The sequence below is a fragment of the Pseudochaenichthys georgianus genome, chromosome 10 (genome assembly GCF_902827115.2).
Source record: "Pseudochaenichthys georgianus chromosome 10, fPseGeo1.2, whole genome shotgun sequence".
NCBI lineage: Eukaryota > Metazoa > Chordata > Actinopteri > Perciformes > Channichthyidae > Pseudochaenichthys > Pseudochaenichthys georgianus.
In genome coordinates this window covers 23803941-23827225 of record NC_047512.1, presented here as the reverse complement: position 1 = coordinate 23827225, position 23285 = coordinate 23803941, and the positions used below count along the sequence as shown (strand labels likewise).

Sequence of the window (23285 nt, the reverse complement as noted above, 5' to 3'; positions counted from 1 at the left end):
TGTTTGTGAACACTTTTTCAAATATGGAACACACATTTTCTCATGAACCTTGACTCTTGCCATGTTTAGCGGCAAGGACTCGTGGCCTTGGGTTGATTCACAGTATTGTGGCTGAGTCAGGCTCTGTCTGCTCGGACACACCAACAGGAAAAAACACTGATAGATCCCGCTGGGGTTCAGCCAACAAGATTCACACTGCGAACTGCACTTGCTTAACTTCTTTATGTGAGGTTTTATCCCTATTCTGAGCTTACATTTGACTTGATAAAAAAAACTACTTAAAAAAACAACAACTATAAAACTTTAATGTGTGGCCTCAGCTAACCCAAACCTTAAAAAATGACAAATTCCAAACATTTTAAATCACTACCGCTATGGGACTTAGTACTCCAGGATACTCTTTCCCATACTGGCTACTACTCATGTCCTCACATGGTTTCTCAGCATCTCTGTCCTGTGTTAGTTGTAGGGGTGGCCAGGCCATGTGAGATTTGAAAAGAGGACTTTGTTTCCCAGCGGAGAGAAAGAGTTGGAGCCTCGGGTCAGGAGAACTTCTTCTCGTCTGTACATCCCTAATCATCTTTCCTTTAAGGGCATGTTTATGTTAGCACATTTTTCCACTTTGATTATGTCGAAGTAGACTGAACTCATGAGAATGATGTTGGCCGAGTATCTTTCAGTGGCTCCTTCCTCACGTTGTGTTGGCATGGAAGCAGGTCTCAGCATCCTACCCTTCTCATGGCCATTTTTAGGCCACTATCTCCTACAAAGTACACAACACAAATTACAACAAGCGTCTTCAAGCCATTGATCCAGAAAAGCTTGTTTGTGGGAAAGCTCTGTTTTACAACCATATCTCCCATAATGATGCTGCATTGAGCAAGAGAGACAGGATCCATGGCATCGTCCCAACACACTGTGTGGGAGGCGAAGAAAAGCACCGGAATGTTCGGAGTAATATTACATTAATTAACTCTCCGTCCTTTTAAAGAGTACAATGTACAATTTATTTTAGGCAACTTTACTGACAAGTTTTTGTATTTCTATCTTGGACAGATCTTCACATCTTGTCCTCTGCCAACTGCTCCTTCTTTCGCTGTTTCCTCTCCTCCCTCACGCTTTCTAATCCTCTTTCACACCTACAGATTTATTTCCCACTCGACTTAAACTGCGCCTCCTTTTGTTTTTTACTCACCCAGCTCTGTGTCTTGCAGGAGTGTTTGGTGGCGTTTCCGCTCTCAAACCCCCCATGAACTCTGGTCTCCCTGGTGGAAAATTATTAAGAGAAAGGAGGGGGAGCATTGAGACACACTCCCAGTAGGGCTGAGGGTGGGAAGTAAGAAGTGGGGAAAGGGTTGGAGCTTCACAGCCGGCGGCAGCGGCAGCCATAAATCCATCATGTACAAAGTACACACACATAAACGGACATAGGCACACATAGTAGAATATGTTCTTGCTGGGGAAATTAGAAATAAATGGCCAGAGGAATTTAATTAACTGACTGAGAACAGACAAACAAACCTACTAAAATAAACACTATTAAAGCTCACAGTCTTATTCATGGTTGAAAAAAGTGACAATTGACAATTATAATATTTCAGTAGGCTTACTCTTTTCATCATCAACATAAAGTGATTCCATAAAGGAACTTTTTTTATTGAGGGAATGTGTAAAGCCTAACCCCTAGATTCCACCGGGTCCATCTGCGGCGCGTTACGGCTGCGCCGCGGTTTTGGTCCGGCCTCCTCTGGCGTCATACCCTACCGGGCGCGTTTTCAGAAGCATTTCAGAAGCGGAGCGTCTTGCCTGCCGGCTCCCAGTTATAAACGACATGAATCAAAGATGTGTTGCTGTATTTTAGTGGTAAAAAAATGCATTCATCATCATAATTATTCCATATTTACACTGTGCCTGTAAACCGGAGGAGAACGCTGGCATTTCTCCTCCTACTTGAAAGACTACGGAGGGATAGGGTCTGCAAAATTAGTTTGTGTGTGTGTATATATACATGACATTACCTTACGGCTGCGTCGCGTCGAAAAATAGACTTCAATCCTATTTCGAGCGGAGCCCAGCGGCGAGACGCTTCTGGGATGCTTCTGAGCCATAATGCGGCGCGTCTGGTGGAATAGCACCCATTGACTAGAGTGGCCGCGATCCTTGCGGACGCCGCGGCGCAGCCGCAACGCGCAGCAGACGGACCCGGTGGAATCTAATGTTGGGTTTATATTTGACTCAACAGGCTAGGATTAAATTGGATTAAACCCAATGATGTCATCTTTGCATCACAGGAAATGTTGATTTAACCAGGCTGTATCGTGCTTTAAATTTACATTTCACTCACATTTTGATATGATGGTGGAAATGTTGTTTTGTCTCATTACTGAATGTGTTGCTTTGCCGTGCTCATGAGGTGGGCAGTAGGCTGTCAGTAAAGATGACTTTGTCAGATGTGTTATAATGGACCTGCCAACCATCACAATACTTGTTTTCTCCTTGTGGTGTCTCTTTAGGGCAAACATGTATTGGCATTTTGGAGAATGCATATATCAGCAACAGTAGACTAGACTAGACTCTTTATACAACACATTGAAGTGTTTTGTGATCTGTCACCACTATAAGCAGGACAGCATCGTCTCACAGGTTTATCATTACTTTGAGAAAAAAGATTATTAATGTAACCCTTTTAGAAGGGAAGATATGGTCATTTGTTCTGGGAATGTCATTTTCGAGCCTGAGACCTGAAAAACAGGCTCGGGGCTAGGACGGTAATGGTCATGCAAACAATGTTGACTGTCGGTTGGAAACAGAAAATTAACAAATGTGTCTTTTGTTAAAGTCTGTTTTGTTGACCCATCCATGGCGACCTCCTCACTGCACACACGTCGATGCTCTATAATACCGTCACCTGACTTATCCTGGCTCCTCTCATTAAAGGTGGGGTAGGTAAGTTTCAGAAACCGGCTCGAGTGCACTAACATTTTAAAGTACACAGCCGAAAAGAATCCGCCCCTTCCTTCAGACTTCCTTACAGAGCACCTCCTCCAACACACATGAACGCGCAATGCACGCCCAATGAGGGCATGAGATACATTTGTGCGTGCACGAGATGGAAGGCTGATCGGCTAAACGGATTGGTTGTACTTTTTACAGTATTACAGCGCCACAGATGACATTTTTTTATGGATTTTTTGTCAAAGCACTTAAAATATTCATTGCTATCGGGATGTTAAGAGCATTCCATGGAATATAACAAAAAGTGTATCTCGAGCCGGTTTCTCAAACTTACCTACCCCACCTTTAATACGGCCACTAGAGTTTTGTCACTTAAACATTCCTCACTTCATGTTTAGGCTACAACGCTCTACTGTAATGCACTATAAACCTATAAAAACACTTTAATGGTTTTATAGGTTTATACTGGTGGTCTTTGTGGCCCTTTTTATCTTATCTAGATAATACTGTTGACAAGTGGAGGCATAAACAAGCTGTCATCAGAGGGCGGATAAAACCAAAATATTTGTTCAACATGGTGACCGAGAGGTCTTCATCAGAGCATCAGTTGTTGAATAAATGTATAAATACATTTCACATTGACCTCGTAATGATTTGCAGTTCTAACTGTCACTAACATTATTAGTCAAATAAGTTAACGACTTTTTTTATATACAGTGTGTTCTTTTTCCATTAGAAATACTCATGTAACAATCCCCTTCTTGTTTACATGCATACAGTAAACATAAGTTGTGAAGACATCAAAAAGATACATCCATACTAAAGATGTGCAATACACCATGTCTTCCTATTTCAAGATATTAGGACTTGGCTTGATATTCAGTGTTAAACAGTTGAAAAGCAGTATTGGCAGAAGCATCCGCAAACACCCGGTTGTCAACAAATGCCTCCAGGGTATTTTATCAGGAAAACACATTTAGGGATTAGAGGTAATCTGAAAGACCGGGGAGCTATTTGACAGCTCAGCAAATTTTCTCTGAAGGGAACAATCCCTATGGTCAGCAATATTGCAAATCAATACTTTCTCTTGTTCATTTGCTATGATGGATCACTTAACAAAACTTAATTTGACAAAAAAAGAAGAAGCTGTGATCTATGTATTTTACAAGTATACCCATATGTCTTCATTTTAGCTCAGTCACACTGAAGCTCAGTCACTCTGTGCTTCAGTTCCTCCATGATTGGAGCTGACCAGGCAGCAATACTTCACGGTTTCTAAAAATGACCTCTGTCGTTTCACTTCTCCTTTTCGTTTGCTATTTTGTTTTATCAGACATCAGCAAAAGTCGCCCAGCCATGGATTTCTCAGAGATGACACATTGGCATCGCACCAAACCAGTTATTCATCTCTAAAGGCCATTTTTAAACCTTTATCTCAACAGCCGATTGACAACGGCTCCAATGTGAGCCCAGACAGGAAATTCAAGTAAACAAGGCTACGGAGGGAGCCGTGACCTTATTGTCCCTGCTGTAGTGCAGTAATATTTCCATTTATTTCCATGATATTTATGATATATTATATTAAAGAAGAATAAACACTACAATGGAGAGAAACTTGATGTTATACATTTGGTAAACTGCTCTCTATCATATATTCTTTTTAATTAAACAGTTAAATAAACTAGATTCAGCTATTTGTAAGTATCACCACATTTGTGTCGATTGAAAGGCTTTACATTCACATGTTGTTAGCTGTGACTCATTTCAAAGATTATCCCAGACAAAGAAAAATGAGAAGTGACAAGGCGCAGGATGTTGTTGTGGGAGGACGGTGATCTGCGGCGCTCTGCAGCAGCTCGATGCTGGCTGACGGTGTTGACAGGTGGAGACGGCCGGTCGGAGGTGAGCAGGGGGCACACAAAGTTCAGGGAAGACAACATTTGATTTATTTGACTTCTGTCCTCACTGACACACACTCTCTCTCTTCTTTCACATTAGTATTAGTCATATAACAATGACCGTAACAGACGGATACATGTTTGTTTGTTTGTTTGTTTGTTTGTAGCCTTTATTTAACCAGGTGAAGCCCCTTGAGATCAAAATATCTCTTTTTCAAGGGTGACCTGCATGTGCACATACATATAGACTCATCAATCAATGGTGCATTTTACCTTACTTTTAAAATATGTCCACTTGTGAGGCAGCAATAACGTGTATTGGCAGACATGTGAGCAATTACGTCACTTTTGCAAATGACGTATTACATCAAAGCTTGACAGTGGAACGAGACAAAAATAAGAACTTGAAGGACAACTGAGGAGGAAGCCATGTCGTGTTTACAGACTGTCAATTAGGATCCATTAGAAAGAAACTGACCACCTTTTCTACAATGTAACACAATGCAACCACTAGGTGACCTACAGTACCGTAAGGGTCTAAACTAATCAAATTGATAATTTCAAGTTTATTGCTCACTTTGCGTAGTTTCTTAAATAGGATTGGGCTAAGGGTAATGCTTTCACTCATAAAGGATAGCAAATGGGTAAAGGTGGTTATTTTTAACACTGTAAACACGTTTTATTTAAATATATAAAAAGTGTCTTGAAAATAAGCAATTATAACAACAATGTTCAGTTTGCTTCCACAATTTTTACTGATACACCAGTTAACACTATCACTGCTGAAGATTAAATAAAACTATTGACCCCTGTGGCAAATTGGGGACTGGGACCCCGAAAGCTGTAGGCAGTGCGAAACAGTTCAAAAGCCAACAGTGACATACGCCATTTTTCTCACAGTCCACACAAGCTATAAACAGACAAGAAAATAAGGCTTCTTATAAACAGCTTACTCACCAACATTTCCTGTTTAAGTATGTGTCATCTTCTTCTGGCCTCTTTTAAACGTTCCACAGAAGAACTGCAACGATCGAAAGATAAATCTCCTTAACTACTTTTACCAGTCGTGCTCTTCAAATCATTTTCAATGCAAAAAAGGCAGAACATGCTCTTTCCAGTGTTCAAAGGTTTCCTGCTTTTCTTTCTAAAATCACATTAATCTGAGATCTTTGGGTTTCAGAACGACAACATTTGTATTGCCTAAATAATCATTAATTAAATTATTGGCAGATTATACAATAGTTAAAATAAGCTGCACCCCTACTCTGAATACATGTGGGATTGCATAATGTGTGTACATACAAAGTATTTTAACGTTTCTTGTTATAATACCCATAAGATTATGTTTATCTGGACAATGGTCATGATGTTTAAATAGACAATATCTCAGATTAGGTAATACCAGCAGATATGAGCTCTTTGCACATCACAAGCAGTCAGGCTCATATGTAGACATGACTAACATTGATTTCCTTCCTAATTTTCAAAAAAAGGAAGTGAAAGCTTCAGTAAATAACATCATCCATACTGAGGAGAGTGTGGGGAGAAGTGTATCTTGTTATCTCTTCAGGACATTGTAATACAATAGCCTACACACATGCGTGGACTTTTTTATTTGTGCCTCTCAATCCTGACCCAAGGTGAGTCGATACTCTCTCTTTTATAGTTCTCTTGTATTTCTAGCCTGCCTGTGGGTGTGAGTGTGATGGAGTGTGTGTGCTTGCATGTGTGGATGCAATCGCAGGCTTCACATTTATTAATTACAAATGCAACCTGCATCGTATCATCTAAGTTGATCATTTGCTGTCCTCCACAGTGTCTTCCAGCACCGTTGAAGTCACTGGCCTCGTTGGACACAATGTGACTCTGCCCTGTAGGTATGACGCCCAAACTCGCGGCGTCCTGAGTTTCTGTTGGGGACGAGGCATGGTGCCCAAATCCCAATGCTCCAGAACCATCCTCTCCTCGGATGGGACTGTGCTGACCATGAAGTCCTCCAGGTTCCAGCTCTGGGGCCGGGTGTCGGGCGGAGACGTGTCGCTGACCATCCTGGACGCTCAGTGGAGTGATGCCGGTGTGTACGGCTGCAGGGTCGAGATCCCAGGGTGGTTCAATGACCTGAAGCTCAACACACACCTGCTCATGGAGGAAGGTAAAGCTCACGAAACCCACCCAGTGTGAATATGAACCTAATTCAAAGCATTAAGGTATTTTCTTTTTGCCAGCCCCCGACGAACAACCAGTAACCCCGGACTGGAGACCTACTGTTGGTGTGAGCCAGGGTGAGAAATCACCTGTGAAATAATAAATACATTAATTAATAATGTTTAAAATGTGTGTTGTTGACCAAGATGTTTATATTTTGTAATTCATAATGTATCTAGGCAGCTGTTTTATAGCAATGTTCTGTATTCAGGGATAGAACAATGCAGTTCATTGTTTTACATGTTGAGCATAACCTTGTTTTTTACATAATAATAACTTGTGGTTTTTACTCCTTAAAGAACTTTTGGCAACATTTGCTGCTTCAACTGAAGATGAGGAAGTTCCTGTTCTAGCATTGGACGTAATTGGAATGGCATCAACTGAGGTGTGTTGTTTGGTAGTGAGTTAAAACTATATGTTACAGTATTTATAAATATGCTATTTATAAAAAAAGATCAATGCTTTTCTCTACTCTTATGTGATTTATTTAAATTAGCAGCTACAGTGACTGACGTGATTAATGAAACATAAGTGAAAGAACGTATAGACCTAAAGAGGTGTTGGCTTTCAATACAAATAAAAAAACTCTAATGGAAGCTTTGTATTTATTGAAAGCTCATGTCTTGGCTAATCTGGCTTTCTTCCTGACATATTTTCTGAAGAAAGATTTGGCAAAATCTGAATAATAATTACAAACATCATCAGAATAATAATAATGCAGCTTTCCAATCTCATTTTTATTTCAAAGGAATTATTTTTCACATGTGTGGGTGTGGGTATAGGCTGGGAGTGACACATTGAGTACAAGTATATATTACAGTTTTTAATATACAATTAATTTTCAATATGCTGTTTATTTATGGCACAGTGATAAGGTTCATTTCTTTTGCAGGAAAAACTTAAAGCCTTCCTGGAGGTGGGGAACATTGGCAGAGTGGCAGCTCTTTTCTTCTTCGCTATCATCATTATCCTCGTCTCTGCTTTTGGTATGCTTGGAATGGATTTTAGTTTGTGACTCAGTGCCATTCAGATTCATTTTTGCACATTTAAAGTGGGTGTCTATTGAGTTGAAGTCACTGAGTGGGTCTTCCTTTTATTGACTGAGTGTATAATTTAATGTTTGCTTTTCTTCAAACCAGGGAGAAGACTTCTGCCAAAGAGGAAACTTCAAGATGTCAACATCTCAACTGCTGAGAACATTTATGAAGTACTATAATGTTTTCCATGTGCAAAATGGATGAACATGATGAGGACAATGGCGTCTCTAAATAACTGCTTGCTGAATGTCTGTGCTTTTCATGTGTTTGCTCTTTCCACCGCTTCAGCTTTAGAGTGAAACCCTTTGAAGCCCTCTCCACAGTAAAGCAGCTTATAGTTCTCAGATTGCTCTGAAAAAAGGCAAATGTGTGGCGGAGAAAATATCCTGAAGATTAATCAAGTTGCTGTTTGTCTGGTAAAAATGAATTGCACGGCTCTTAAAAGCCTGTGGATGGTTTATACGTGTGGACACAATGCCACCTATTGGATTTAATGCAATATTATCAAGATAATATAGATCTAAAAAAAATTCTCTTCCTACTCAAAATGTTTTGAATAAAGATGGATTACATTTTATAATTGTATATTGCAAACAGCAAAAATAAATTGTATTGTAAAATTACATTTGATGTTATATCCTTTTTGTTTCTTTGCTCAATTTTGGGTCCATAAAAATGACTGTTTTTAGTAATGCTATAATAAAGTAGGTAAATGGCTCAACTTCACATTCAAACACGGTATATTCTCAGTGAGGTAAAATGTTTTGTTTTTGTATTATGACACACTCAAACACCAATCTTTTTCCTGTATTGGAGTGTAGTGTGCAGAATTCATTAGGAAAATTACACATCCCACATACCTCTACCTTGCTGGAAACAAAATCAAAAGTACAAGGCAATATTGTTTTCAACAAAAATCTACATGCTGCATGTTTATGGAACACATATAAAACTGTAGCAATAATAGTCGAGCATTTTAAAGTCTTCTTGGAAATGGGGAACGGGCAGGGCGGTAGTTTTTTTGTTGTTAAAATAATTATAATCCTCTTTATTTTCCAAAATTGTGGAATGGATTATAGTTTGTGAGTTGTGTGTCGGATTATTTTTTTTTATCTTTACTGGATGGTTTGCTAAATTTAAATCACACTCAATGCCACAATTCAGAACCAACACAGGAAGCACAGTGCTCTTAATGAACTATGCTGGGTGGAGGGCAGCATGCCATTTTATCCCATCAGATTTCAGCAAAAAAGTTTTTTCCATAACCTTCACTAAGTGCTATTGCTACCTCACCTTACAGGTAGGGTAGGTAAGAATGGAGAAACCTGAGCCAATACATCCATTGAAATGTTAAAGATTAAAGGGAAAACGTTTTGACCTCTCATCCGTTACTCAATCTGAAAAAAGAAGTGTCAAATTGGCAACAGCAGTTTACACTCTCCCGCTCTTAGAAAGGGTTAATGTGTGTCAAGGAAGGCTCAGAATATGCAAATTATCCTACAGATTAATTGATTCCCTTTCCTTTTTTCAATAGCAGATTTAATCTTGTTGTATTAAAACAACGAGTGGATGTTTTATAGCTGTGGACACAATGCCACCTACAGGATTCAATCACATTAGAGAAGATTACAGAATGCACCCCTCAATGTTCTGGGTTTGTTGCATACACACTGCTTACTCTCAAAATGTGAGTCCATCAACCTTTTAACTCATTTTATTGTTTGTATCTTGTAATTCAAACATGCCAAAGAAACACAACAGACAATGACATACATTCCCTTTTTGAGCTTGTTTTGAAGAATTAGCTGTAAACCCTGTATATGGAGGATATCAGCATGTTCTCACATGTCAGTGAGGGAAAGTCGCCCTTTCGGTTTCTGTTGCAGTTCTGGTTTTATGTGAATACTTAGTGTAAAAGAAAATCACTATAGAGTAAATGCTGATTATGTTGCTGTATTGATGTTGTATTCTCTCAATGAAGTTTAGCAATGTAAACCTAATCCCAGAAATTAGGGGAAGGAATACTTGCTAAGAGAAATACTCGTGACAGTGTTTACAGAAAGTTCATGACTGATGTGAGAAAATCATCTAGATTGTGGCAAGTCTGCATGTATCCTAACTGTTACAGTTGTAAGTCACATTTTATTTTTTCATTGTCTGAACCCACGTGCATAAGTACACAATTGTTGATAGTCTCATTCTGCAATCCAACAAACATTTTAAATGACAAAATAAATCTACAGCTTTTTAGTTGTAAATATTTTGAGGTGGCTAGTACCGACCACAAATGTATGGGAGTGATCGAAGAGGAAGTTCTTTGCTGGGTTACTAAACATCCGGCAGACCCGAATGTTTACTCAGCAACAGTAAATGTCCCTTGAGTAACCCAGACTTTCTTTCTTCATCAGTATTCTATTTAAGGGCATACTTTTGGAATTTAAAATAATGATTATACGTCTTTAATGTTGTGTTTGTGTGGCTGACAATAGAAGTTAGCACTGATTTTCACTGAGTTTAGTTATTTTTAATACTTTCTATTGCAATACATGTATTTCCACATTTGACTGTATAATCTCTTTGGATGCCAACCTGCTCATCCAGTTAAGAAGTTTAGAATTTTAATGTTTAAAACTTCTTAAATTACCTTCTGTCCGTATCAAGACTGATAAAAAACAAGGACAGAGTATCTTCATTTGTTCTCTGTCTAGTCATCAAAAATAAACCACTAGGATAAGGAACCAAAACCACAGAGAAGGAAATGGCTCTTTCTACATTCCTCTTCTGCCAGCAAAGTTGTTTGTGTGAGCATTTCAAGGACGGCATCATGTGATTTGGAAGGATTTCAAAGCAGAAACCACACTGTGGTTTTGTTCAGTGTCGTGGAGCAGGTGGACCGTATCCTCAAATTGATAGAGACAAGGAGAGTAAAATGTTTTCTTTAGGTAGAAGTCTCCTCTTTTGTCTACTCCTAGGTAAGAAAGTCATGACAATGCCCATTTATTCATTTATAATATATTTGCTTACTTAATATAAGGTTCCATTCTGCCTTCCCAGGTTGTGTATCTACAGAGAGCATCATAGCCACGGTGGGGGAAGATGTAACTTTGATATGCAACTATGATGCCAAGCACCACGGCAAGCTTCCTGCATGCTGGGGTCGAGGAGCCATCCCTAACCGTGGCTGTGACAATGAGGTGATCAAGGCAGACGGGACCACGGTGACCAGCAGACTGTCGGAGCGGTACCTGCTCAAGGGTGATATTGGTGAGGGCGATGTGTCGCTCACCATCAGGCAGGTGGAGGAGGGCGACTCCGGGATGTATGGATGCCGTGTGGAAATACCTGGCTGGTTCAATGATCACAAACACCAGCTGACTCTGACTGTGGTGGCAGGTGAGACCCACAGGCAGACATTATGATCTCTGTGGGGAGTATGTTAGTATCTGTTGCTCACAACTTCTAAGAGACCAAGTCAACATAACAATGTTTTCATTTAAGTCTCTTGATATATCACTGGAGTCTCACTATGTTAGACTTGTTGTTACAACACTGTTCAGCATTTAACTAAGTTTGTACTTCTTTTCAGTACGCCCTAATGCCCCGAAGGTAGAGATAAGAGAGGTGAAGCCGAGAACTGTCACTGTCCGCTGGAGCCCTGTGTTTGATGGCGGCAAACCTATTGAATCCTACTTGATTGATCTACACATCATAGAGTGTAAAGGAAGCACAATAAAAGTATCTCAATATTAATAGAATTTGGACATTTTACAGCTAATTCTATCTTTTGAAATATATGTCCCCGTTGCCCAGTATCCTCTAGACAGACAACTGAAGTCTATAATCCTAAACTGACTCAGCTGACTTTGGCGGAATTGCGACCGGCCAAGGCTTACGACCTCCGCATGTTTGCTATCAACAGTGTGGGCAGGAGCGACACCAGCAATGTTCTGACATTCACAACGAAAGAAGCAGGTAGGTTCACTCATATTTATTGTTTTCAGAAATATTTTGAGATGTGTAGGACTCAAATCAGTTTTGATGGATGACTTGTTCAAATGTGCAGCACCAGAGGGTCCTCCCCTGGATATGCAGCTGGAGCCCCTCTCTTCCTACACCATCAAAGTCACGTGGAAGGTAAAGCTTTTAAACATGTGTAGCATATGGATTCAAAAATCTTCTCCAAAGGTTATTCGATTTTTTATTTCTCTACATGGCTTACCTTTAACCCAGCAAGTTATTGTGTTGGGAATTGTTCATTCATGTATATCGGGGGTGTCCAAACTACGGCCCGGGGGCCAAATGCGGCCCGCGGACCATTTTGAATTGGCCCTTAGCAAATTCAAAAAGTATAATGACTGCTTGTCTTATATTGTACTACTTAAATATATGTTCAAATATATTAAACAGTATTCATGTTTTTTCTAACAGCCTTTTCAAGTATCAAGAATAATTTACCTACATTGGATTGATTTTTCCAACTTATAACTGAACTTATGAGGCAATATACCTCTCGTGAGTGGCCCAGCCCTTCGTATATTTTTCTGTATCCAGACTAAAGACTTTTCTTTTTGCCGCTGCTTTTAATTGAACTATTCACATCTTAAACTGCACTGTAACTTTTATCCATGTATTTTTTCTTTTAATGTTTATTTTATTATCTTTTCTTTTTAATGACTGATTTTAAATGCCATTTTCTTAATGTCATTCGTTTTTTGTAAAGCACTTTGAATTGCCTTGTGTTGAAAGGTGCTATATAAATAAACTTGCCTTGCCTTGCCTTGTATTTGGCCCTCGGTGAAAAAGGTTTGGACACCCCTGATGTATATGATATATTTAAAAAGAAAAGGAGTGTAAAATACTTTATTATCCTTTTCTCTCATCCAGCCTCCGAGGCCCGAGCTAAGAAACGGGGTTCTTCGGAGTTACAGCATCAGCTACAGAGAGTACGACCCTGCAGGCCAACAGTTTAAAAGGTGGCAGCACTTGAGTGTGCCGGCCACACGGGAACTAGAGAGCATCGTCCTCAGCAACCTGAAGCCTTCTGCCAGATATGGCGTGATTATACAGGCCAAAACCGACGCAGGAATAGGACCGGCTTCAAATGCTCCTCTCTGCTCCACTCTGGATGAGGGTAAGATGGGTCACATGAGAGGATAGCAAAGTATGACTTATATTTAATCATTCTTATCATCCCAGTTTCGATATTAATACAAATGTTTCTCTTTTAAGTTCACAAATCTTCTACAGTGTCAAATATCAAGTCTTCTTCCACTGCTGCCACATGGATAACAGGTATGTGTTATTGGCCGAATCATTTATCAACATTTTGAGAGCAATATAAATAACTTGAAATAAAATATGTTTTAATAATGTTTTTTTTACTATGTCCTAAGCTGACACAACTTCCACAGTTCAGAGTGTTCCTGATGCCACTGTTTGGGGAGGAAGCACCCCAGGCATCACATCAGGTATTATACCTATATAGTAATTTATTTAGCCACAATTCATCCAATTTAACTTTATCTAAAGGTCACCTATTATGCAAAATCCACTTGTTCATGTCTTCCATACATCAACATGTGTCCCCTCTGTGTAAAGAGACTCCTGATCCATTTATATGAAAATGAGCTGATCAGATTTTGGCCACTTTATGTCATAATTTTTTTTTGGCTTGTGTAACCATTAGCCAATCACCAACCAAGGTAACCCCCCCCCCCCCCCCCCCACCCTTATCACCTGCATCTCCTCCTAGAGCACCATTGTGTTCTTTTTAACCAGATATCTCTCAGAGGGGCGTGGGGAGGGGCTCCTTATTTTCATCTAAAGTAACAGACAGAGAATCAGCACTTTTGAAACAGGGCTGAGGGGATTATGGGTAATGCTGCAATGCTCTGTTTGGTGTTTCCAGCCAAACACTTCAGAGACATGTTTGTATATATCTGAGACCTATAATATATTGATGAAAAATAGTTTAAAAGACCTTTAAATGGTCTTCCACAGTCTCTCATGAAAAATGCCCAAATTCAAGTTGGATCTCAATGTGCTGTCAAAGTGTCTCTTAAGTGTAGATTCATTTATCACAGCTGTGGTTTGTTACATGCCATGATCATTACAATCTATATGCAGAAGAAACATTTTCAAATTCACTAAATAAACTAAGCTGTATATACAAAAAAACGTTGCTGCATGTCTCTAGTGCCCCCGGACCCCCCGGTGGTTGAGTTAAAGGAGGTCAGAGACAATACATTTTCCATTGTATGGACCCCCGGGTTTGAAGGAGACACTCCCATCACTGGCTATTACCTGGAGTCCAAATCAGCTAACGGTATGAGGCATTTCTAATGGAATAAAAACATACTTGCTTCTTCCCTGTAACTGTAAAAGAATTCACATTCCTGCTGGGTATGTTATGTTAAATCTTATTTTGCTCCCTTCTTCACAGCCTCCTGGGATTACATAAAGACAGTTATTGACTTCAGCTCTAACCAGACAGACGCCACAATAATAGAGATGAAGCCCTCCACATTCAACATCCGCATGTTTGCCAAGAACAGTTTGGCCACCAGTGGAGCCAGCAACGTCCTCACCATCACCACTGGAGAAGGAGGTATCACGTTTTTCTGAATTGTTTCATTTGTTTAAATTACTGTTTTTGTGTTTTTTATTGTATGTTACTGTGGTACACCATCAAAAGGAACCATACTTCGTTATCACAATAGTTTTTAAAATGAGTTATGATTATATTACTCAAGCTTTAATTGTATACTGTAGCACCTTTCATTCAAGAAATGCAGCCCAAAGTTCTCTACAATAAGATATCATTGAGAAAACACCGAATGTCATTATTAATGGGAAATAAGATGGAAAATCTAACAATTTGATAAAAATAAAATAAGGTAAGACAAAAAATGAAATGAAATAGAATACACAAAATACATGAAATGAGATGAGATGGTAAATCCCAGTGAAAAAGAAAACAAATATTTAAATCTATACTCATATTATGCATCATAATGTTCTTCAATTATCACTGTGATAGATATTGCATAAATCTCAAGTGATGCATTTGGTTGAAAAGTTCAAGAAGTGGCCCTTACTCGCACTCTCAGATTTGTTCCTTGATAGCATTTTAGTTTTTGCATATTCAGCAGTTTTCTGAAAAACACCCTCTTAGCTAATTTCCTTTGTGGGTGTCTGACAGGTCATCAGAGGGGGGATGTCCTTAGCACCATTTCTACTGACACTCATGCTGCTGTAAGTATGAAAACAATCATTATTATTGTTTTCTTTCCATATTAAGAAATAGCACGGCTGTGTTAAATTAATCAATTTGCTGAGAGTGACAAACCCACTGAGAGTTGGCCTCTTGTAGCACATTGTGTTTTATTTATAGCATACAATACATTTACTCTGTGTGAGACTGAGACTCAACAGTGGTGGAACAAGTACTCACTTAGTAAAAGTAGTAATAGAACCAATGTAGAAATAAAGTTAGTCCTGCATTCAAAATGTATCTTTGGTTGATCCATTGTCAGAAAAGGATATGTCACACAACTGGATTATAATTATTGATGCATCAATGTAAACACCAATAATGTTGCTGGTAAAGCTAGGGCTAATTCCAGTTCATCTATATACTGCCTTGTGGAGCAATCATGTTTAATAATAGCTATACGTTGATTTGTATACTGTTTTACTAATCTGAATTTCCAAACTAATCATTAAGATTTTGTTAAGTAAAAAGTATTTCTCCCTGAAATGTGTACTCAAGTAAATTACAAGTACCTCACACACAAGCACCGTAAGAAGGTCTACATTCAAAGTATGAAGTCACTTTTCACCTCTGCTCATCATCCCCTGCGGTAGGCAGTTTAAAAAAAAAGAAAAATCCACAAAAAACTGAAAAAGTGAAAATAATGCTATATTTCTCAGGTTTGAGTAAAGACCAAAACAGAACTTGAAGAAAGAGAAGGCCAGAAATGTCTCTCCAAATTAAAGTTAATATTTCTGTGTATCCACAGGGTGGGACATTGGGCAATTGTTTTTCTGACGAGCTAAAAACAACATTAGCTGGTAGCTGTTAGCTTGTTTTGATGTTTTGCCCCCTAGAGGGTTACATCTGTTCATGCCATTTAATTATTACAAGATATGTGATAATGTGCAGTGCATGAAAGGGTGAACTTATTGAACCCCCTCTGTAGGCGAGCGTTGACAAGAGTAAAGGTGGTCACCTAGCAGCCATCGCAGTGCCAGTGGTGCTGGTGCTGTTGGTTGTTGGCATGGTAACAACATGGAAGCTTCTCCGTGAGTATTCCGAACAGTGTAAACTAAACCCATCTGAAAGGTTTTCCTTCTTTATTCTGAATCTTGTATTTTCTATTCATAAAGGAATACAACAGAAAAAAGGCAACCTGAACATGTGAGTGGTTTGCAGGATGTGACACATTTCTATAGCAAAAATAAGCCACTTAAAGATAACCTGGTTTATTGACAATACCTTTCTCTTGTGTGCAGGTGGCTGACCAATGGAGCGCTTCGTTTCAGAGGCGCGGAGCCACTTCAAGATCTGTGAATCTCTAAACATCCTCCAAAATGAGGCTTTATCTTACAAATAAACAGAACATTTTAATACATTTGCTAAATAGAATTGTTTATATATATATGTGTATTTGTTATGGTATTGAGGAAAGAAATGATATCTACTACAAATGTATATGTGTGCTAAGTTGATTCATATTAACCAAAAGAAAAAAAAAATCAAATGTGTTAATCATTAAATAAACTTTAATCACAACATTAACGCAAATGGACTTTTACTTTCAATCCTTCCTTGCACTTTTTGCATTACTTTATTACTAATTTTTGTTATTTTTTTCTTTCTCATTTTAACACAATATCGGCTATTTGATTGCATAAAACTCAACTGAAATCAAAGGATTTGTTATGTCTTGTATGCAACTTTATGTGTAAAGAAATGATACCACATATTTGCTATTTTTGCTTTACGCTATATGTATATACATGTACTTTATTGTATCGAGTTAAACATTTTGAGTCATGTAGAAAAATGAACACATCAGGTTACAAACCACCAGCTGTAACGGATGTATCAACTCTCAGCATGTTCAGTTAAAAAAAACAAGGTTCAGGTTATAGCGAACACAATATTTATATGCAGAAAATAATAGTTCATAGTAGTAATAGAAAACCTTTGGATCAAAACATAAAAAAAACGATTATGTTCACAACCACTGACCGTATCCATACACGACCACCAGAGGGAGCCAGAGTCATACGAGTGAGATGCTCTAAAGCTGTGCTGCCTCACTCAGATCTCACCTCCTCATCGTCAGTCCTCCTCAGGGACGGGTACCACAGCCAGCTGGATTTCCATCCATCTGTCCTGTAAATCTCTTAATTGTTCTAATTAAGGAGATGAAGAAGAGGAGGAGATCCGATACCTCTGTGGAGCTTTGAGGCAGCTGCCTGCAAGCGAGTCTGTTACTAATGGGGGATCACAGGGGGATACCCGAGCTGGTGTCTCAGAGGGGACAACATGGCACAATAGGGGATGTATATATGAATAAATGGGTGTTTAAAATGGGCTTCCACTTCCTTTTTCCTTGTTTATACTTTTTGAAGGATGCATGTGACTTACTGATGAAGGAACAGTGGTTTTTGTTGCTTCTATATTCACATGCTAAAGTGGTACACTTCCTGAGGAGTTGAATGCTTTTCTACTGTAGTGTAAATATGTCTTGATTATTCTTTTGCAGTGGTAACCCATCACAAAGTCCTAGTGCTGACACACAAAGCCACAGTGCTCTGTGTGACTGTGGCCTGTAAACACAAGTCCACCACATCCCTCCTCTCTGGACACGCTCTCATTTCTGGACCCCTCACTTCCTCTGTCCGCTGCCCTTCTCCCTCTTTCTTCTGCCTCCTCACTCTGGCTTTGTGTACACAAACACTTTACTCCATCTCCACACCTCTGCACCTTCTTCTCCTTTCATCCATCTTTCTCTCTGCTCATGCCCTGCTGATTACACTGCGTAGCGCTTACATAAACAGAGGAAAAGAGGCAAGGAAGGTTGTGGGGAGCACTGGCTGAGGGACTTTGATGAGGTCCTTTTGATTGGCCACACAGCCAAATTCTAGTTTACCTCCCAGCCACCTCCACCCCCACTTTTCCTGGTTCCCCCTGAGAAAGACCTTCTACCCGTAAACCACACAAGGCAGAAAACTAGTTTACAACACAACAAGTTGGGAACACAAATGGAAACAGCTGATCTCACTTAACAATTTGTGTCACTGTCCCAACAACTTTGTCACCTCATCCGCAGCATGGCTCCCCCACCCTCTTCAAACATCTTCTACTGAGGCCAAACGTCCATTAAGGCAACAACATAATCACACCAGCCAGAGCTGTGTCGGCCGTATCTGGTAAAGGCTTCAGTGTGCGGCTCCAGGTGGGAGATTGAGGAAGGAGGAGGGGAGTGTATGGTCATAATAATGGCAGTATTAGCAGTGGGGACATAGTTAGTACTGTAATAAATCATGTGCTATGGTTGTGGCCACATAAAGGCACCAGAACTCAGGAAGTGGAGACCCTGAATGTACAACACACACCAAAGGCTGAGCTCAACAGGAGGGGCTGGTCTCCAGGCCTCCTTGCCCCCAAACGGATGCACGGCCCTGGGCCTAAGGAGCCTCCAGATGTTGGCCCTTCTGGAGCTCCTTATGAATTTGGCTAACAGCAGATGAGGGTGTGGAACAGGACAGAAATAAAGGGCAGTTTGTGAAAGCATGCCGGGGTATGGCCTATTTGGTGATGAAAGGCAAGTAATTGAATCAAGTCTGCATTTGAACCCACAGCAAACTACGGCAGCTCTAAGGGAACTTGTCATCTTGTTTAAGCAGCAGCATGCTTATGTGCGAATAAAAACAAGTAGCAATCCTAAAATGCCTTTCTGCTGGAAAGAAATGCAGAGGTTACACTGACTAAGAACAAACTTGGATGATCTCAAAATCACAAAGAGTGCCCTTCATTCGTAATGAGAACTGACAGTGCATTTATGTGTGTGTTGATGTGATCTGATTAGCCGATCTGAGCCAGATGGAAAGCAGCGCACATGTTTGAAGGTCAGACATAACAGTTACCATGGAGACATCACCAAGTAGACCAAGTAAACCAAGTACAATGTTTCACTGCACTGTCGCTCCCACCGGGGGACCTGCATCAATCCGCGTGTGTGCGTACAGTATAAGAGCATTTCTCTGACAATTTATAATATTCAGTCTGCATTATGCTTTTATAACTCTACTGTACAAAGGATTTAAAATTAAGATTTCTTACCGCTCCTTAACATTTACAAGAATACTCGCAACACTTTTTCTAAAGAAATCGACCTGCCTTGTGTTGTGGAGACATCACTGATTTAATACAAATTCATTTATTAAATTGTACCTGCATGCTTTTCAACTAAAAGCTTGTGTATGTAAAACACGTTCGACAATGCGTGGATGCACATAGTTTCATTTGTCTGCAGGTGTAAACTGAACACGCATTGTGTCGATTTTTCAAAGCATTTTACTATTGAGCAGATCTGGAGCTAAGTGGCAAATTTCAACCTTCTCGGAGGTCTAAGTTTCCATAGAAACACAAGACTTTATATTGATGTAGCGAGTTTATCAAAAGCTGGAGAAAAAAATGTATTTGGCAGCAAGTCATTGAGGACAGAAATAGCTATCCTGACATGCTTGTTGCCTCCCTTTGCACACCCATAATCCTTAATGCTTGCAGATATTTCCATAAACGTTTGAACATCCAAAACCATATCTTGTACGATTTATATCACATGTCACCTCTCATTCAGGCAGCATTACGTGTCAGAGCTTTGAACAGAGGCATGGGTCTTAATCTGTTTAAGTGTGCTTCCTTCTCTGCACTAACACCACTGACTTTTGCTATTTTATACACCTGCCCAGAGGCGAGCTCTAGTAAGGAGAGGCGTCAAATTGGAAGACCTCCATCGTCCTGGCAGCTGAACACAGTGGAAGTCTTGGATCTGTTCAGGGGATTGGACCAGCTGAGCCCTGCCATGGAAGACAAGTGGCTGGCGCTGCTGAATGGGAGAAAGAGTGTGGAGCGATGGAGGGAGAGGGGGTAAAGTAGAGGAGGAGGAGGGGGGAGGGAGAGGTAATCACATCAGGGGATTAGTGGCTGTTATTAATGGAGGATAAGGCTCTTTGCTGTCACTCTCTCACTTATTACACACACACTCAGACTCTCACACACACACACACACACACACACACACACACACACACACACACACACACACACACACAAACCTTTCATATCCGTCCGTTCATCTATCTATCCGACCATATCTCCAAATCTTTATCACTTAAATTAAACTGGCTTAATTGGCATGACGTTATGAATCAAACATGTTGCAAAGGAAAGAGTTACATATAACCTATTTAATTATACATATACATCATATATTTAGAAAAAAGGATAAATAACTGTTAAAAAAGAAAGGGTCTATAGAATTATGACTTGCTTTGTGACCTTCTCAAAGAGTTTGAATTAGTGTTGTGGAAGTGTGAGACACTGAAGATTTTTGGTGGAATTTAAATATTTAGTCAATTTGTGAATATTTGTGATAAAACACACTTTTGTCTCAATTTAAGCCGTTAACCGTTTCTCTTTCTAGCCATTCTCTTTCATGATGACTAGGTTCAATGGTGAGTATATGGTCACTAGTGTATATGTAGTTAGGGTTGACTTGTTATGAGAAGTTTAATTGAATTTGGCTGATTAAAATTCTCTCATCGAAAATGATAACATTCAAGTTTATTGATTTGACTTGTTTTCTGTGCCTGTTGACTGTCAGAATGTTTTCACAGAACTCAAGACGATCTCTTTCAACTGTGATCCAGTGCTCTTGTTCAATGGACAGGCCCCCAACTTCAGCTCCATATTAAAGGTAAAACCTGTCCTGAAGCAATACTCGTTTGGCCTAGGTATGTTCACGCCAATGTTTGAATCCATGTTGTGTCTCTCAAAATATATTATTTTCTTTTTCATTATAAAATACACGTTACTTCCTTTTTTCCTTTAAGTCAAGTTGAAGGGCTGAAGTGTTTTGTAGTAGTTCTGATGATTGGCCAATGTAATCAAAGTCTTTGCCACCAATACCATTTCAGAGCAATGAAAAGAAAAGAGTATCATGTACATATAAATGCGTACATGGTTTTTGAGTAAATATTTGGACAGTATCTGATCTATTGTTCTATGTTTGGGTATAAAACCAATGAAGGATATTAGGGAAATAGGAATATTTAGACACTTTAAATTGCAGCGTATGTCCTGCTTTAAAATATAATATTGAATAATTTAACTACAGCCATTTTACATTTGCTGCAACTGTTTCAACATATCTGTACTGATGCCATCACCGATGTTTCTCATCTCTTCCATATCAGAGACTGATCGAGGCATTCTGGTTGTTCTTTTTTTCCTTTTCGTAATTTTTGTGTAATACCTTTTGTCTGTTTAAACCAGTGTTCTGCATTTTAATACGACTTTGAGAAGTAGTTATCCAAAACATTGCCATTCTGTATTGCAATGCTATCTTTATATTTTCTTGAATTAAATTGTTTCCTCTCCGTTTCTTTTTCCTCTCATCTCTCTCTATCTCTCCCCTTATCTGTCACATAATTATATTACACAGCTGCCTCTCCTCTGCTCTCCTCGTCCGACCTCTGGCCTACGGCAATGCGTTATGATTTTGGTTTGTAATATCCTCGCTACCTACTTCATGAGGGAGAAAAATGATCTGATCCCGTGTGTAAATCTCTGTGTGTGAGTGTGTTTGTGCTGGCATGGTTGAAAGATGGCCATTCAGTGGTGAACAAACAAGACATTTGTCTAAAGTCTTGCATCACCTCAGGGAAGACTCTGTGGAAATGTGCTTTGCCAGGTTATCTTTCGCTGTTATTTCCATTCTCCCTGTGACACACAACATTCAAACTTCATGGCAGGATTTATGGAAAAAATATGTATTTTCCGACACCTGTCTGTCAGTTGTACCACATACACTGAAACATAATTGGACAAACTGTCTAACCTCTTCCTTCACTCCAATGATTTAACAATGCACACATATATGCGCAGGGATATTGTGGTGTGCGTGAGCCAGTTAGAGGCTTTCAAAAGTGACTATTCTGGACTTTTCAGCATGTATAAAGACACACACACACACACACACACACACACACACACACACATACCATGCATGTATACATCACTTCGGGGGACATTACATTGACTTACATGCATTTCCTGGAGACTTATCCTAACCTTAACCATAACCAACACATGCCTAACCCTAACCCTTAACCTAACCCTAACCCTAAAATTAATGATTCCCCTCATGGGGACCTCCATTATGTCCCCATAAGGGAGGCGAGTCCCCACATGTGAGTGTGTAAACATATTTAGTTCCACAAGGATGGTAATGCTAGGCCACACACACACACACACACACACACACACACACACACACACACACACACACACACACACACACACACACACACACACACACACACACACACACACACACCACACAAGCACAGGCCGATGACATTCACAATGGTCTCTCAGTGAGAAGACGTATGGGCCAGAGGCTCTTCCATCAGTGAGTATTCGCCTCGGCCTCGCAGAGAGCCACAACGACACCAGCATCCTACCGTGAGCCCAGACACAGCTGCACCGCTGTTTCATCATCTGAATGGAGTTTCACAGCAGTGGCCAGGGAACCAAAGGCCCCGAGCCCTATCACATCACCCGAGGACCCTGGAGGTGCGGCGACTTATCAGAGAGCTCAGAGGCGATACAATAAGTAAATAGACAGAATCCACATGCAAAGTGAGAACAACTGAAGGGAAGGATGGAGAGAGTTTCTTTTGCCCAAGCAGAGATGCAGCAATGAAAAATATATCGAGGATTGTGGACTTGATGTTTCTCTCTCTCGTTCCATATTTTTGAAAACCTGACAGGAGATAAACACAGCAACTGAACTTGTGCATGAAACTTCTTCACAGATGTGAATTAAGATGCAGTTACTTAAATAAATTGGCACTTTGTTGCACTATTCTCCGAATAAGTAAACAATGC

General features: G+C 39.8%; 2 protein-coding genes across 3 annotated transcripts; both read left to right on the top strand.

Annotated features, from left to right (window-relative positions):
• The first annotated feature begins 6335 nt into the window (after window positions 1-6335).
• LOC117453890 (hepatitis A virus cellular receptor 1 homolog) lies at window positions 6336-8718 on the top strand. The gene is made up of 6 exons (XM_034092927.2): window positions 6336-6493; window positions 6670-7005; window positions 7079-7135; window positions 7358-7443; window positions 7951-8044; window positions 8198-8718. The coding sequence occupies exons 1-6, from the start codon at window positions 6451-6453 to the stop codon at window positions 8272-8274; spliced, it is 693 nt and encodes a 230-aa protein (XP_033948818.1). The 5' UTR covers window positions 6336-6450; the 3' UTR covers window positions 8275-8718.
• Window positions 8719-10903: 2185 nt separating this feature from the next.
• LOC117453332 (cell adhesion molecule DSCAM-like) lies at window positions 10904-16901 on the top strand. Of its 2 annotated transcripts, XM_034092147.2 has the most exons (14): window positions 10907-11067; window positions 11150-11488; window positions 11682-11810; window positions 11906-12067; window positions 12159-12229; window positions 12980-13226; window positions 13325-13387; window positions 13489-13563; window positions 14292-14420; window positions 14538-14702; window positions 15297-15349; window positions 16297-16399; window positions 16484-16514; window positions 16610-16901. In XM_034092147.2, exons 1-14 carry the CDS (start codon window positions 11025-11027, stop codon window positions 16665-16667), a joined length of 1668 nt encoding a protein of 555 aa, XP_033948038.1. In that variant the 5' UTR covers window positions 10907-11024; the 3' UTR covers window positions 16668-16901. The 2 variants fall into 2 exon arrangements, with proteins under 2 accessions (XP_033948039.1, XP_033948038.1); XM_034092148.2 differs by lacking the exons at window positions 15297-15349; window positions 16484-16514; window positions 16610-16901 and having other exon boundaries at window positions 10904-11067; window positions 16297-16400.
• The last annotated feature ends 6384 nt before the right edge of the window (window positions 16902-23285 follow it).

Bases quoted from the DNA above. Each gene is read 5' to 3' on its own strand.
- LOC117453890 (XM_034092927.2), top strand. From the start codon at position 6,451: ATGCGTGGACTTTTTTATTTGTGCCTCTCAATCCTGACCCAAG. The intron at 7,006-7,078 runs GTAAAGCTCACG...TCTTTTTGCCAG, and splicing joins ACACCTGCTCATGGAGGAAG to CCCCCGACGAACAACCAGTA. The intron at 7,444-7,950 runs GTGTGTTGTTTG...TTTCTTTTGCAG, and splicing joins TTGGAATGGCATCAACTGAG to GAAAAACTTAAAGCCTTCCT.
- LOC117453332 (XM_034092147.2), top strand. From the start codon at position 11,025: ATGTTTTCTTTAGGTAGAAGTCTCCTCTTTTGTCTACTCCTAG. The intron at 11,811-11,905 runs GTAAAGGAAGCA...CCCGTTGCCCAG, and splicing joins TGATCTACACATCATAGAGT to TATCCTCTAGACAGACAACT. The intron at 16,400-16,483 runs GTGAGTATTCCG...CTATTCATAAAG, and splicing joins AACAACATGGAAGCTTCTCC to GAATACAACAGAAAAAAGGC.